The 17024-nt window shown below is 42.6% G+C and overlaps 2 protein-coding genes across 11 annotated transcripts in view; both read right to left on the minus strand.

The window, feature by feature from the left end:
- The window catches only part of LOC126066778 (quinone oxidoreductase-like protein 2), a 178479-nt gene that overhangs the window by 82572 nt on the left and 78883 nt on the right, over positions 1-17024 (minus strand). The gene's annotated exons all lie outside the window — the stretch shown is intronic.
- SEC16B (SEC16 homolog B, endoplasmic reticulum export factor) overlaps positions 1-17024 on the minus strand; it is a 69885-nt gene that overhangs the window by 21365 nt on the left and 31496 nt on the right. For all 9 annotated transcript variants that reach the window (XM_049868139.1, XM_049868141.1, XM_049868138.1 and 6 more), the window contains exons 6-12: positions 15743-15887; positions 14906-15054; positions 14500-14561; positions 12878-13013; positions 12156-12386; positions 7580-7677; positions 5401-5482 (exon numbers count right to left, since the gene is read on the minus strand). In XM_049868139.1, coding sequence (XP_049724096.1) covers positions 5401-5482; positions 7580-7677; positions 12156-12386; positions 12878-13013; positions 14500-14561; positions 14906-15054; positions 15743-15887 — 903 coding nt within the window. The remainder of the gene's footprint in view (positions 1-5400; positions 5483-7579; positions 7678-12155; positions 12387-12877; positions 13014-14499; positions 14562-14905; positions 15055-15742; positions 15888-17024) is intronic.

Below are 17024 nucleotides of genomic sequence, written 5' to 3' on the forward strand. Positions count from 1 at the left end.
GTTTTGGTTTTACAAAGCCCTTTCACACACATCATCTTAATTAATCTTTACAACAACCTAATGAAGTTTAATTCCTATCTTTGCTTTAGGAATGAGAAAACCATGCTAAGTAGTCCAGCCAAGACTCAATCCCATTCATCTTCCTCCTGGTGGCACTGCAGAGGCAGTAGAACTCCACCAGAGGGCAGCAGAGTACAGACAGAGCCGTGGAAATGGCAAAGAGCCCCACACAAGAGGTGCTTTCCCTACAAGCTGGCCCGGGGGGCATCCTTCTCCTGAATGAAAGGGAATTTCAGGGCAGGAAATATAGCTACCTGTGTGACCTTGAGTAAATCTCTTAGCGTCTTCAAACCTTTATTTCCTCATCTCTAAAATGGTGACCATGATTTCTACCTAACAAGGTATTGTTGAGAATAATGTGAGATAATTACGTAAAGCACATAGCACACTGTTTGAGTGTTTGGATTTGGTTTGCACTTGGCAAATTACCCGTAGGTGTAAATACATACACACACACACACAGTGGGAAGCCCAGCAGAGAAAAGATGTGATGTGCAAACCAGTTTATCTTCCAATTTGTTACACAGAATGGGTAGAGCAGGACATTGACAGTAATAGCTAGATCTGGAGGTCAAAACTATTGACAATTATTTGGTCTTTGTAAATACCCCGGGGAACAAAAGATGTTTATCCAGCTCTATTTTACACTTCCTCCTTGTTAATCAGGGTGATGCAGTGTTGATGAGGAGGAAGATGTTAATACATTACAATGATGATAGAAGTTCTCATTTATGTAGCACTGGCCATAAACCATACCCTCTGCTAAGCATCTCCAACCAACAACCACATGTTCTAGGTACTATTATTATCCCCATTTTAACATATAAGCCACAAAAGAAGAAAAGACTTTGATAAAGAGGAAAAAAACTTGGAAGTCATTCCTCTGTCTCCTCCCAGGTGATTTTTTTAAAAATCACTGTAAAGCAGACCTACAGGGAGAGAGAGAGACAGAGCAACATTTACTAAGTAGCTTCAATGAACCAAGCATGGTGGTAGGTACGTTCACATATTCTCTTTCCTTGGATTTCCACAATAACTTTATTGGCTAGTGTCATGGATTGAGTTGTGTCCCCCAAAAATATGTGCCAACCCGGTTAGGCCATGATTCCCAGTATTGTATGGTTGTCCTTCATTTTGTGATTTTCCTGTGTGTTATAAATCCTCTCTGCCTGTGGTTAAAGAGGACTAGGGTGGGATGGAACACCCTTGCTCATGTCACATCCCTGATCAAATATAAAGGGAGTTTCCCTGGGGTGTGGCCTGTGCCACCTTTTATCTTACAAGAAGCAAAAGGAAAGGGAAGCAAGCAGAGAGTTGGGGACCTCATACCACCAAGAAAGAAGCACCAGGAGCAGAGCACATCCTTTGGACCCGGGGTTCCTGACAGAGAAGCTCCTAGTCCAGGGGAAGATCAATGAGAAGGACCTTCCTTCAGTGCTGACGGAAAGAGAAAGGCTTCCCCTGGAGCTGATGCCCTGAATTTGGACTTCTAGCCTACTGGACTGTGAGAGAACAAACTTCTCTTTGTTAAAGCCATCCACTTGTGATATTTCTGTTATAGCAGCACTAGATAACTAACACAGCTAGGTACCAAAATTCCCACACAGATGAAGAACTGAGGCTCTGTGAGATTAACTAGCAAGGCAAGTTCATGCGGCAATAAGGAGCAGGGTCTAGATAAAACCTGTGAGTAAATCCATGTCTGCGATTCCAGGAGCCCCAGTGATACAGCGATTAAGCTCTCAGCTGCTAACCAAAAGGTTGGCATTTGGAACCCACGAGCAGCTCCACAGGAGAAAGATGTGGTTGTCTGCTTCTGTAAAGATTTACAGCCTTGGAAACCTTATGAGGCAGTCTGACCTGCAGGATCTACTCTGTCCTATAGGGTCTCTATGAGTCAGAATCAACTCGACAACAACAGGTTTGGTTTTGGTTTTTGTGTGATTCCAGTTGCCATGCTCTTTCCACTACACCACACAGTACATGTAACAAAACCTAGCCTTGTTACTGAGATGCTACTGTGCCACCGGTATTTCAAATACCAGCAGGGTCACCCATGGTAGATAGGTTTTAGCAGAACTTCCAGGCTAAGAAGGACTAGGAAGAAAGGCCTGGCAATCTACTTCTGAAAATTAGCCAGTGAAAACTCTACAGATCACAACAAAATATTGTCTGGTATAGTGATAAAAGATGAGCCCCTTAGTTTGAAGGACGCTCAAAACACACAGTGACCACAACAATGGACATAAGCATGCCAACAATTGTGAAGATGGTGCAGGACCAAGCAATGTTTCATTCTGCTGTACATGGGAGCCGACTTGACAACAACAACAACAAGAAATTCCCAAGCTCTAAGCTCATATACTACATTGGCACATCCCCTCTGGCTCCTCAGTCTTCTTACCCACATGTACGGAAAATCCAGCTAACTTTACTTTTGCAGTGAGATCCAACGGACCGTAAGTTGATTAAATCATTTCGTGCCTTTAGTGCTTCGTGACACAATGCCATTTCAATGGAGCGCACAGGCATTCAGCTGACGTGTGAGGCGCACTCTGTGTTCCAATATAGACAGTCAGTTTTATGATGGGGCATTAAAGTTACCAATTTTGTTTTCTTTTCTCGGACTTATCCACAAGCAGTAAGAATGCAAAAGCAAAATGTAAAGTTTATTTTCATTAAAACTAGGCTTCAGCTAAAAGCCAAGCCTCAATACACAAGCAAGGGCTGCCAAAAGCAGTGGAGACTGAACAGAAGTGCACTCAGAAGGAAACAGAGAGGGGACACCCGAGAGAGAGGAGCCCCGCTATCTCCACTGACTGGGGAAAGTAAAGGCTAGGTGGACTCACACAGAAAACGCTGGGTCATGAGGAAAAACTACCACACAGCCTGGAACATAGCCCTGACCCCTGCCCTATACAAACCTCCTATAAATAATCAGTCCAGGGAAGACTCAACTCCTTCAAAGGTACCTAATATAAAGGAGTATGCACAGAATCTGTTCAAATGTACTGTAAGATCAAAGAAGGAAAGTCACATGAAAACAACTAGAAGGTAGAGAGAATATTCACCAGAAAAATGTTACCACAGAACAAAGGAACAATGGTCACCAAACATTTCATCATGAATTTAAATAAAATGAAAAGTAGTGAAACAATTGTTTCTATGAAGCAAGAGCATAAAGCTGAGTTACAAGAGTTCAGGAAAGAGACGGTGGGCAACAGGAGGAGATAAATATGACCTGCAGTGCTCAGGAAAGAAGTGGGAGAAAAATCAAAGAAATAAAGGCGCAAATGGAAAGAGCACAAAAGTGAAGAGAAGAGACACTAATGAAAACACAGGAAGGGACAGGGAGGACAGAAACGAGAAAGGCAAAATAAAAAAATGAAGAACAGGAGAGCAGTGGCGTGCAGACCCCAAATTCTCATAAGACCTGACTTAATGGTCGGACTGAGACTGGAAGGACCCCAGTGGTCGTGGTCCCCAGACCTTCTGTTGGCCCAGGAAAGGAAGCATTCCCGAAGTCAACTCTTCAGATAGGGATCGGACTGGACAATGAGTTGGAGAGGGATGCTGGTGAGGAGTGAGCTCCTTGGATCAGGTAGACACTTGAGACTATGTTGGCATCTCCTGCCTGGAGGGGAGATGAGAGGGTGGAGGGGGTTAGAAGCTGGCGAAATGGACACGAAAAGGGAAAGTGGAGAGAGACAGTGGGCTGTCTCATCAGGGGGAGAGTAATTAGGAGTGTGTTTTTAGCAGGGTGTGTATGGGTTTTTGTGTGAGAGACTGACTTGATTTGTAAACTTTCACTTAAAGCACAATAAAAATTATTTTAAAAAAAATGAACACACACAAAAAAAATTTTTTAATGAAAGAGAAAATTATATATCTATAATTCCTATATATATATGCTTGCTATATATATATATGCTTGCTAACCAAAAGGTCAGCAGTTCAAATCCATCAGGCGCTCCTTGGAAACTCTTTGGGTTAGTTCTACTCTGTCCTATAGGGTCGCTATGAGTCAGAATTGACTCGATGGCAATGGGTGTGTATGTGTGTGTGTATGTATATATGTATGTACATATTTCTCATATATACACATGTATATGAGAAATATGTACATACATCCATATGAAACATATACATATATATATATGAAATATGTATACGCAGAATTCCTGAAAAGAAAACCAAAATAATGGGAGAAAACAAATATTTAAGGACATAATTCAAGAAAAATTTCTTCAATTATAAGATATGAATACTCATGTTAAAAGGGGATGCTCTGTCCCGAGAAAATACTAATCTATACTGTAAACACCAAAATATATCCTAGTACAGTTATTAGACTTCAAAGATAAGGAAGTAATACTCTGGGGGCAAAAAGACCAAGCCTTTTATAATGGGAAAATGATCAAATTGGCCTCAGACTTCTCCTCAGCCATATTCAACTCTAGAAGGCAGTGGAGCAACACATACAAAATCTAATATATCCAGCTTTGAAGGATCATGCACAGAGGTGGAAATGCTTTCTTCAAGGGAAAAGGACAGCTTTGCTGTGGGAAGCCTGGAGAACAGTCATGGGGTCTTTTGCTATTCACAAGGAAGCAGACCGCTGTGGTGTAGAGGCAGCTGTGGCACTGTGGAAAGGGCAAGGTCTTGATCATCAAACACACTAGGCTGATCCTCACTCTACTACTATCTGTGTTATCTTGGGTTACTCTACACCTTTGCACCTCAGTTTCCTCATCTGCAAAATAACTCCTACCTTCATGGGTTAAATGAAATAATATGCATCAAAGTGCTTACCACAAGGCCAGACACATGGTAGATGACTAATAAACAATATTTATTTTTAATTAAAGCTATCAGGGCTCAGGAATAATACTTGTGGTATTTCTGTTACACCAGCACTAGGAATAGTAGCGTCATTAGGGTTGGTGTCACCCAGTATGGTAACTAGTCATAACCCCCGTCCCCCTCCCCCTTCTCTTCTCCCCCCTGTCTCAGTCACCCACCAGTTTGGGTGCTGGCCAATCACAGCACCTACCCTTGGGTGCAAAGAAGGTTGTCCACCTTGGCCAATGGGAGAGGGGAGGAACTATGGGGAGCAGCAGGGGATAGGGCCAGGAGGAGGGGGATAGGGCAGCATGGGCACGTGGCACTGAGTAGTGCGTGGTGGTGGGGAGGGGCCAGACCACTCACCCACAGGGGTGGAGGGTGGGGAAGTTCACCAGCTGCCCACCCATGGAGGGTTGACACCATGAGTTACCACACTGGGTTACACCAACCCCAGTGATGCCGGTGATGCCACTGACTAGAAACTAAGACAGGTACCGTGGCTGCTTGTGGAATCCTCCCCGACATGAGCTGGAAGAGGGTCTGCAATGGGTCGTTGAGCGCCAGCGTGCTGGTAAAGCTGCAAAGAGAGGTGACCGTCAGTGGGGACTGTGCCAGGAGAGCCTCTTTACCCATTTCCAGCGAGGGAAAAGCCTTTCCATATTTCCATTTGATTTCAGCAGCTTTGTTTGGACATGAGCTTCTCTTTGCTTTCTACTACACCTTTGTTACATCCTCCATTTGGTGAGGATCAGCAGGACCTTCATTCCCCTGCACACCCTAGGAAGATGTCATTCCTGGAGGATATTCCTGTACTTTGGCACTGATGCCCTAACTCTTGGTTAACAATCTCTGTATGCTTTCTTCTGTCAAGGAGATGACTTGCCATCATCTGAAAGGCCCTTGGAGAGCCCCAACAGTTAACCTGGAAGTTCTTCTCTGTGGACCTCTGCTTCCCAGCCACCCCTCTACTCCTATTCCACAGCATTCCTCCTCCTTTCCAAGCCCACAGCTCTCAGTGTCATTTTTCTAGCTCATCACAGGCCTGGGTCCGTAGTGTTTTTACTCACGAGTACTAAACAGCCATTTTCCATAACCAAAGAGGCGTGGAACAGGGACCAGAAATTATCCTGCTGATGACAAACCATGGGATATGCTTAACAAGGATATCATAAGCTCTACAGCTGGTATGAGATTTAAGCAGACTCAGTAAGAGAGATTTTTCACAATTCACTGGGACCCATCAAAAATCAATGGCCCAAGGCAAAAATGTGTAGTGGAGATAGATGCTACAATGTGGGGTTGTGGGATGTTCATTTCCAAAACCCAAAGGAAAATCATCCCTCTGAACACCATCTTTTATTTAATAGCACCCTTGCCTCAGGAGCTCAGAGCTCTTATCATAATAAAACTTCAGTGTTCCTCACATCTCAGATTCTGAATATAATGAAGTGTGCAGTGGTGTTACTTCCTAGTCTGGGAAGACCGAGGTTTTGAGTAATAAAGAGACTCAGCCGAGGCCATCATGAAGAATGAGCTGCTTGGTAGTGTGACAACCATCAGGCCCACAGACTGAACTTAAAGTGGAGGTGTCTGTCTTTTTATCCAACTGTTTGCCCAAGAGGATTTATGGCCAAGTCTCAAATGGTACCTGAAGCCTGAAAGATTTAACTGAGAAACCCTTCTCCAGTACTCTCTACACCTACCACTTCCATTTTATCTTGATTTTCTTTTGCTCTGCTTCATTTCCCCAATTTCACACTCCTGGCTCTGTAACCTCACCTCAGTCCCTATTTGCTCCTGGTCTGGGCACTGTATGCCTTCTTCTATCTTCATGACTCCATCTCAGCATCCAGATCTTGGTGTGTCACCATAATTTCTAACTAAGCACATTCCTTCAGTCTCAGTATCTCCCACTCACCTTCATGAAGACTTCTGCCTCTAATTCCCAGTCTTACAATCTCCTTTTCCTACCACAGTTCACTGTCCTGTTACACCATACCAAAAAACCCAAACCAAACCCATTGCCATAGAGTCAATTCCAACCCATAGCAACCTGTTTCTCAGTATCCAGATCCACACTGCAAGACTACCAAAAACCAAACCAAACCCAGTGCCATCGAGTCGATTCTGACTCATAGCAACCCTATAGAACAGAGTAGAACTGCCCCATAGAGTTTCCAAGGAGTGCCTGGTGGATTTGAACTGCCAGCCCTTTGGTTAACAGCCGAAGCACTTAACCACTATGCCACCAGGGTTTCTCTGCAAGACTATGCAGTAGACAATTACATACATCAAAAATCCTCAATCCTAAGGCTCTGTCAATTATGCTTAAGTGATCACTTCCTCCCTCACTGATGGAATGAGCTACAATAGCCACTCAGAAAGAAGACTACAGCAATGTACAGACCTATTTAATTTTTTTTTTTTAACTCCAACCCTGGAAAATATTACTAAAATGTTTGGTTCAATTTAGCAGGTAGAAATGTAGCTGTATCTAGGTTATAAGAATCTGGAGAAGAGAAAGGCTACATTCATCTCAGAGAAAAGCAATTGAGAAGATGCTTGGAGTGTGGAGTTTCTGAGTGCTACTTTCATTCCTTCCCACCCTCAACCCCACCACTGCTGGGAAGACCCCTCTGCTCTACTGGCCTCCTTTGCATAGGCCCTGACTCACCCACTCATGACCCAGCTGTAGGTCCTTGGGTCCATCTTGCTGGACAGGAACAAGGCGTGGCCCCACAAGTGGTTCTTCATGGCCCATTCTAAGGCTTCCTAAAAACCAAACATATCACAGTCAATATTGGCTTACTCACCTTCCTGTAACAACAATGATAAGAATCAATTAATCAATAAATAACCTACTAAGTTTACATATGGTGGCACCCCAAGCAGCAGAGTCTGGACTTCCAGGAAAACTCTTTTAGAGCCTCATATATGAAGAAGGAATAAAGGGGAAATAACAGGTATAGTATTTCCCTCTAGGTTGTACCCTTTTACAACCTTCACCTTATCAAAATCTATTATGTTATTTCATTAGCTTCCCATCAAATATAGTTGCAGTTAACCTTATCTCTATAGCAAAACTCAGAAAATACTTTTATGAATCTAAGCTGAGGAACCCAAACTGAGGAAAGCACCTCAATCCAAGGACTGAATATCAAAACACAAGTAGCAAAATTTTATTCATAGGGGTATCTTAAAAGAACAGTGTCTTTTTTAACAACTGTGGCAGAGACTACTAGTTGCTCACCAAAATCCATGTTCTTCTTCTTGGGCCAAGAGCTAGACTACATTTTCCCACCTGCCTTGCACCCAGATATGGCTGAGTTCTAGGCAATGTAATGGAATGGAAGTGAGATGTGCCACTTTCAGGTTTGGCCCTTAAAACCACCCACATGCAATCCTCCATGTCCTTTTCTCCAACTAGCTGTGTAAAATGGAGATGACTACATGGTGAAGATGGAAGAGCCTCCAACATCCGGAGTGCCTGAATGACTACATGGAGGAGACCTGTCCAATACAGTACTCTCACCTGAATAGAAAAAAAAAAAACTACAATTACATTTAATCTAGTATTTGTTGCTGTAGTAAGCTGCCATTGAGTTTGCCCCCAAATCATGGCAATCCCATTCACAATGGAACGAAATGATTGGCTGCAGATCAGACCACTGTGATTCATAGGATTTTCATTAGATTACTTCCGGAAGTAGATTTTCAGGCTTTTCTTCCTAGTCTATCTTAGTCTGGAGGCTCTACTGAAACCTATTTAGCATCATAGCAACATGCAAGGCTTCACTGACAGGTGGTAGCTGGACATGAGGTGCATTGGCAGGAATCAAACCTAGGTCTCCCACATGGGAGGGTAAATTGGTACAAACTCTAATTCTATCACTGAACCACTAACGTCCTCACTAAGCTAGTTCACATACTAGCCAGTGGCAACGCAATCCACTTATTACTACAACTAATTACAGGTTAGCTATCAAATGCCTTCATACACCAAATTAATGACACCATTAACTGGGTGAGTTAGGTTAGAATAGCATATTAAAGAAAAACAAACATTCTCCTATTCATTTGATTTTCAGGAGTATTCACTAAGGACCTATTTCATATGTGAAGTTTTGAGGTAGTGTTGGTAATTTCCTTGGTGCCAAAAAATAATGTGATTTTTGGATAGGAAGTCACTAATGAAGTGATTCCACCTCCGAATGTATCTTCACTGGAGAGAAAGAAAGTGATAATCAATAAATGAATGAAAATTAATTTTAAAAAGAGAATAAATTTAAACAAGCCACAGTTAGGGAATTCAGCCTCACATCCAGTACAAGTAAAATATGACATTAAGAGTTACTATTTTGTATGCTCAAACCATCTCATAATAACTATTAAAAAAAAAAAAAGAGTTACTAGTGCTTGGTTGAGAATCATCAGTTTACTCAAAAATCTCCCTCTCCACATCTGGGGTCTTAAATGCTAGCAAGCAGACATCTAAGATGCATCAATTGGTCTCAACCCACCTAGAGCAAAGGAGAATGAAGAACACCAAGGACATAAGGTAAAGATGAGCCCAAGAGACAGAAAACGCCACATAAACCAGAGACTCCATCAGCCTGAGACCGGAAGAACTAGATGGTGCCCTGCTACCATCGATCACTCCCCTGACAGGAAACACAACAAAGAATCCCTGATAGAGCAGAACAGTGGGATGCAGATCTCAAATTCTCATAAAAAGACCAGGCTTAATGGTCTGACTGAGACTTGAGGGATCGTGGAGGTCACGGTCCGGGATCCTTTGTTAGCCCAAGATTGGAACCATTCCCGAAACCAACTCTCCAGACAGGGATTGGACTGGACTATAAGATAGATAATGATACTGGTGAAAAGTGAGCTTCTTGGCTCAATAAGACACATGAGACTATGTGGGCAACTCCTGTCTGGAAGGGAGATGAGAAGAAAGAGGGGGACAAGAGCTGGTTGAATGGACGCAGGGAATACAGGGTGGAGAGGAGGAATGCGCTGTCTCGTTAGGAGGACAGCAGCTAAGAGTACATAAAAATAGCAACATGTAAATAACTTTCTGTATGAGAGACTGATTTGATTTGTAAACTTTCACTTAAAGCACAATAAATTAATTAATTAAATTTTTTAAAAAGTAGACACACACACACAAAAAAAATCTGCCTCTCCAAAAATATAATTTAAGACTAAGTGAAGAAATTTGAGAATTTTTATCAAGGTCTATGAATCTCACACGGTACCAGAAATAAGACCCAGTCAAGTATTAACATATTTTTAAAGGTGTTTTTATATCCCACTCCTTCATGAAACCCTCTGAACTCTGCAGTGCTCTATCTATTCCTTGCTTGCCTTTGGGTCAAGTTCAGAAAAGCGGTGTGGTGGAGTGGTTAGAAGCACAGGCTCAGGCCTCAGGCTTCCTAGATATAAACCCTGTCTCTATCCCTTACTAACTTAGCTCATCTTTGAATAAGTAAAGCAAGAATAGAAATGTAACTTACAGGGTCTGTATAAAGATTAAATGAGATGATGCATGTAAAGCCTTAAGCAAGTGTCTGGCAGGTAGAAAGTACTTAAGAAATATTTGCTTTTGTTATTAAAAAAATCAAACCCGTTGCCAAAGAGTCAATTCTGGCTCATAGCGACCCTATAGGACAGAATAGAGCTGTCCCATAGGGTTTCCAAGGAGCAGCTGGTGAATTCGAACTGCCGACCTTTTGGTTAGCAGCCAAGCTCTTAACCACTGCACCACCAGGGCTCCACTGTTGTTATAGTCATCATTTATTTTTCTTACAGGGAGAGATCATAACTGATTTATCTTTGTATTCCCCACTAAGGTGGTAGAAAAGATTTTTGTCCCTCTCAGATTGGCACATATTGAAAAGCTTCAAAACACACTGGGACGGTGAGGATGTGGGGACACATGCACCCCCATACATTGCTGGTAGGGTAAATTGGTACAGTCTCTAAAAAGGCAATTTGCAATATCTATCAATATTAAAAACCATATACCCTTTGACCCAACATTTCCACTACTAGGTATTTATCTTATATATATTCTCTCACACTGGGCAAAATAACAATGGCAATTCATTGTACCATGGTTTGTATGATTCCATTATTTGAACTATCCAAAACAGGCAAATCCATAGAGACAGAAAGATTAGTGGTTGCCAGGGTCTGGGAAGATGGCCATAGGGTTTTGGTTTGGAGTAACAGAAAGGTCTGAAACTAGTGGTGAAGGGTGCACAACATTGTGAATGTATTTAATGCCATGAAATTGTATACTTTAAAATGGTAAATTTTGTTACCACGTTTCTCCACTAAATCCCCTTTTAGTAATCTATCCTAAAGAACTAATAAAAAGATTAGCCAAAGGCATATAACAGGATGTTCAAATGGCATCATTTATAACAGGTGAGAAAATTGTAGACAGCCTAAATATTCAACAACAGTAAATTTGTTAAATAAAATATGATACATTCGCATAATGGAATATTGTTCAATCACTGTTTTTAAATGGTGTTTTAAAGCATACTTAATGCCATGGGGGTATTTCACCATATAATGTTAAGTGAAAAAAAAATTGTATATGTAATTTAATGTGCATAGAAAATGTACATAGAAATGTATATATGTGTGCATAGAAAAATGCTATGAGTAGAGGTATCAAAACATTAACAGTACCCTGAAACGATTGCCCTGAGATAATCTTTAAACCTTAAACCAAAAATATTCCCTGGAGTCTTAAAACCAAATAATAGTTTAGCTTAACTAGTAAACAATATCTGTCTTGAGCATTATGCTCTTTTAAGAACTATCTATATGGGATCAAATCGACAACACCAGCTCGAAGTTATTAGACAGGAAACTTAGGGGGCAGTGAGTTTATGTTAACGGCGGAACAACTCAAAAAAAGAGTGTGAGAATGGTTGCAAGACTCGGAGAATATAATCAGTGTCACTGAATTGTACATGTAGAAACTTGACTTTGTGTATGCTTTGCTGTGTATATTCTCAACAACAAATAAAAAAATTTTAATGTTAACAGTGGCTATCTTTTAATGGTAGGGTTATTGGTGTCTTTATTTTCTTCTCTGTACCTTTCTGAATTTCCCAAAAGCTCCAGAATGACTATAATATTCACATATTTGGGGGAGAGCTGAGTGATGGGGAGAAATGGTGGTCACTTCCCTAAAAGCGTAAAACAAGCATGAGGCGGGGCGCACTTGCCTTCTTTCTTCCATAGTAGAGCAGTTTCGTGAATTTCCCCAAGGTCTGGGCAGGTGTCTCCACACTCGGGGGGATCTCCCCGGTGAGCAGGTTCCGGGTCCTTGAGCTTGGCACTGGCCAGTCCTCGTCCGTCAGGTTGATGAGGTTGGCCACAGGGGGTTGCCTCTTGTACTTCTCCAGCTTCTTGCAGTCTTGCATCAGCAGCTCAGCTACGTCAGACCCCACCGTGGACTGCAAGGCAAAGAGGGTCATCCTAGAGGCACAACCCTCTCAGGCTTGCTGGCATCCCAGGCCGAGGAAGGAAGGCACCAGAGTATCAGGCATCTTCATAAGGAGGCCAGTCATGCAAACACAAACACAAGGCAGTCCTTTCTTGGGTTTCTGTATATCAAAATTCAGCTTCAATATCATGGTTATTTTCACCCTGTCAGAAGCCACAAAGGACCAGAAATATTCACAGTTTCACAGGTGTGTTACTTGGCCGGTGTAATAACCCAGGAGCTGGACGATAATCCCCAGACAGGGGAAAGAAGCAACAGAGGAAAAGTTAGCGTTTGCAAACTGGTGCTGATATTTGAGCAATTTTTCCCTGGGGCAGTTGTTCACATCTTAAAAATTGTATTCACAATCATTCCATAGGCCTACTCCTTATCCATCCCAAAAAGACTTAAAATTTCAGTCCAGTCTACAGCTGCGTACCCTATCAGAGTGGTAATACTTACCCCATTCTGTCGACAAAGGAGAACCAGCAGCTGCCACAGTAGAGCCGAGTCTCTGCTCCTCGGTGTCTCCAATTTGCAGCTCTGACCTGCTTTCTGTTGGCAAAACGTCATGATATCCACTTTGTGTACATCTTCCCTATAGGAGATTTCAGGGAGCAAAGAGTGAGTGGGCAGACACTTCCCTGTACAGGACCCCAGTATGAGAGCCACTGTTTGGGCTGAGATTTAGATAGAAGCCTGACAACCCCAGGCTGGGGTGACGAGTCTCTACAACAGGAAAGGACTTCAGAGATTACATCCTCTCCATTCTGAAGATGAGGACACTGAGGCCCTGAAGTGACTCCATAAGGTGGAGGTAAATGAACAGACTTTAGTGTCACATAGATCCTGGGTTTAAATGTGGTTCTACCACTTTTCACCTTAGACAAGTTACTTACTTCCTCGAAGTCTCAATTTATTTTCCCCTAAAATAGGGATAACAAAAAACCTACCTCCATACAAAGAACAATTAGAAAATAGTAAGGCAAATATTAAGTGCTCAATAAATAAATAAATAAAAATTTCCTCACACTCATTCAATAAAATCAAGGCCAAGTTGGGACCAGTATCCTACTGTTCTAGTACCCGCCTTGGTGGTCTACCCCACATCTGTATCCCCCAAAGAAATAGAGACAGCAATCATTTTTCATTGAAAGGGTTGTATTTTGAATATCTGAGGATATTCTTAGAGGGGGAACTTCAGAATAACATTGGATTTACAGAGTAGGGTTGACATAGAAAGAGTTTTATCTCACTTGAGTCTCACAGCCACCACTTGGAGTAGGCAGAGTACACATTACATCATTTCTCAGAGAAAAACTCTAAGGCTCAGAGAAAGCTAACTGACCCTGTCTACCATGGACCCACTAGTTAGTAGGATACCTGGGCTTGGGACTCACGTCCTCAGACATCCAGGCAGGACTCTCTCCACAACAAAAAACCCAAAAACCCATTGCCATCGAGTCAATTCTGACGCATAGCGATCCTGCAGGACAGAGTAGAACTGCCAGAGCAGCTGGTGGGTTCAAACTGCCAACCTTTCAATTAGCAGCCAAGTGCTTAACCACTGCACACTAGGGCATCTTGAATGTATTTATCAAAAGCATGACAAGAAATTTTCTAGCAGTCCTAGCTCATTCCTGCAGAGGGCAGACTTGGACACTGTTCAGTAACTCCAACGTTTATACTGACAATGTTATCTCTCTAAAAAAAGACCACTGTTGCAAGAATTTTTTCATTGTGATCCCCTTGTTTATGATTTTCCAGGCTGTGCTCTACTTTTCAACTATTATCTATTAATCACACTGAATGCTAAAACTTCCTACTACATAACCTCTGCAAAATGGAACTGATTTTAGATTTTTTCATTATGTTGATTTTTCTTTGTGCCCTTCAACTACAGAACCTCTTGTCAAAATGGCTCAGGCCACAGGAGACTCTATCTTGTAGCAGAGAATTCTACTCCAACAGGGTTAACATTTTCTTCCAAGAAAGCTAAGAACAAATCCTTCAAATGCTGATCTGGGCAGAAAGGTTTTCTAACTTTCCAGAGTCCTTCCTCAGCCGCTCTTGCAGATGTGCACCTGATCAGGGGTCCTGAGAAAGTTCTCATCTCCTCTTGTTCCTCAGAGTCACTAAGAATAACCTGGAACAAAAAAAGCAGATTTGGCCTTTAAGACTATATCCACCCAATTCCCCTTTCAGCTAAGCCCAGGATATTGTCAGTGCCAAAGCAGACAGACCAAAGGGAGTTATCCTGTTGCTGAAGATGAGCCAATACCATCTTAGGAAAAAAAACAGAATTCTAGCATCATTGCTTCCAGAAAAGAGTCACCCCCACTTTCTGCACCCCCCCCCCAACCCAGGGAATGCATGGCCCAGTTCCCCACCAAAGTGCACCATTCTTGTAGATGCCTGGGAAAGGAAGTATGTTAAGAGTAGCTGGGTGAGTAGCATGCTGGCATTCCAAGGGCACAGAATCTTGTTTACCTCCATGCTGTGCAGCTCAACAAGGGCCGTCTGCCCATCAATGGGAGACCTGGGACCCACACACACCAGCTGACCTCCTGGTCCAAAACTCACAGGCACATGGGGGACATAGAACTTCATGGGGGCCTTCGGACCAGCTGAGACATCCTCTGACCAACAGACACAGATGAACACTGTTAGCATTCCTGCCACCGTTTCTTTAGTTTACAAACATGCCACAAACATGTTTCTGTCCAAATTCCCCCTAGACAAGATTCTGGGTGGGGACATAGCTACAGAAAGCTCATGCTCCAAGTCAGATTTAAGGCTCTGAAAATACATCAGAATATAATGCAAGGGTTTGATTATTTTGTCCAAATGATACCACCGCCCCCCCCCACCCCGGCCCAGTCTCCCAATGATGGTGAGAGGCCCAGGGGTCTCTGGCTCTGGTAGACTCCCTGGCTTTCATAGTCTCTCTAAACGTGAGAAGAATTTTCTACACCAGACAAAGTAATTGTGTCTTGTGTCCTTGCCCTTGCTTTACCTAATTCTCTCTGGTCTTCATTTTCCTCACCCATTACTTAAAACACTTCTGAGTGCCTCTTCTGCAGCCTGATGATGGTTAGAGGCAGTGTTCCCTTCCAAGAATCAGCTATGGTACCATCACCAGTACAAGGGAAATGTTGAAAATGGAGCCAACCAGCTGGCCTCTCGGCCAAGGAGACCACAGAAGCAAACAAAGTAGACAATGGTCTCTTCTTGGAAACACAGCCTAAGGGTGATTTCCCAAGAGACCTGCCACCTAGCTCTTTCCTCATCAGACTTAACCAAATCCTTTGATCACTTTGTACCCACCACCCTGAATGGGATTCCAAACTGCTGAAGCCGTAGGATCATACTGCTCAGAAGCTTCCACCATGTACTGACTGAGCTCATAGCTGCTGGAGCTGAGGCCAGACTCGTGCTGCTGGAGAAGGTTGGACTCACTGGTCAAGGATGGCTGAAACGTAAAAACAATCAAAACACACAGGAACAATCAGAAGCAGTTTCAGGGAGCTGGTCCTCACGCGTGGTCCTTCAAAGACACAAAGTTCTAATTTTCAAATAAATGCAGTGACAATGGATCTGCTAAAAGGAGAAGAAGGAATAATTCAATCGACAGGAATTTACTGAGGGACACATTATGGCCTAGTGGCAAGAGTACAGTTCTTAGGGTCAGGAGGCTTGAATTCAAATCTCAGCTTTGTTAATACCTAGCTACTGTGATCTCAGGCACAGGACTTAGCCTCTCTGAGCTCAATACCTTCATCTGTAATATATATGCTCAAACCTGCCCTATGTTGCTGTTAACTTCCATTGAGTCAGCCCCCAACTCCTGGTGACTCCATGCACAACAGATCAAAATGCTGCCTCGTCTTGTGCAATCTCCATGATCAACTGCAAATCAGACCACTGGGATCCATAGGGTTCTCATTCGCTGATTTTTGGAAGTAGATCACCAGGCTTTTCTTCCTAGTTCATCCTAGTCTGGAAGCTCCACTGAATCATAGCAACACTCAAGCCTCCACTGACAGATAGGTGGTAGCTGTGTATAAGGTACACTTGCCAGGAATTGAACCTAAGTCTTCCTCATGGAAGGTGAGAATTCTACCACTGAACTACCAAAGCCCCCTGCACATACCCTGTATGCCTCAAGTGTTTACTCATGCATTCATTCAGCAACTATTGACTGAGCATCTGTTATGCTGCAGGCACTGTGCCTTACCATTGGGATACAGTGGTATGTAAGAAAATAAGGTCCCTGCCCTCATGGAACTTACATTCTAGGAACATACAAGTAAAACAGTGCATGCGAGTGCTCTTTGCACACTGTAAAGTCCTGTACACATGTGCTGTGTTTTCTGTTATTGTGTTGTTGTTACCATTAATCATTACAATATGTGCCCTGCCCTGGTAAGCACTGGATATACAGAAGAAACTGCCCTCAAAAAATCATATAATCTAATCATGGGGACAAAATTAATACAACTGTTAAAGATTAAGAGCTCTTCTCTGTAGAATCTTTGACACTTTTCCATAAATTTAAAATTATTCCAAAATAATATATTCATTAAAAGCTTCACTTTGTGGCTCAGCT

This window comes from Elephas maximus, chromosome 24, assembly GCF_024166365.1.
Source record: "Elephas maximus indicus isolate mEleMax1 chromosome 24, mEleMax1 primary haplotype, whole genome shotgun sequence".
Lineage (NCBI taxonomy): Eukaryota > Metazoa > Chordata > Mammalia > Proboscidea > Elephantidae > Elephas > Elephas maximus.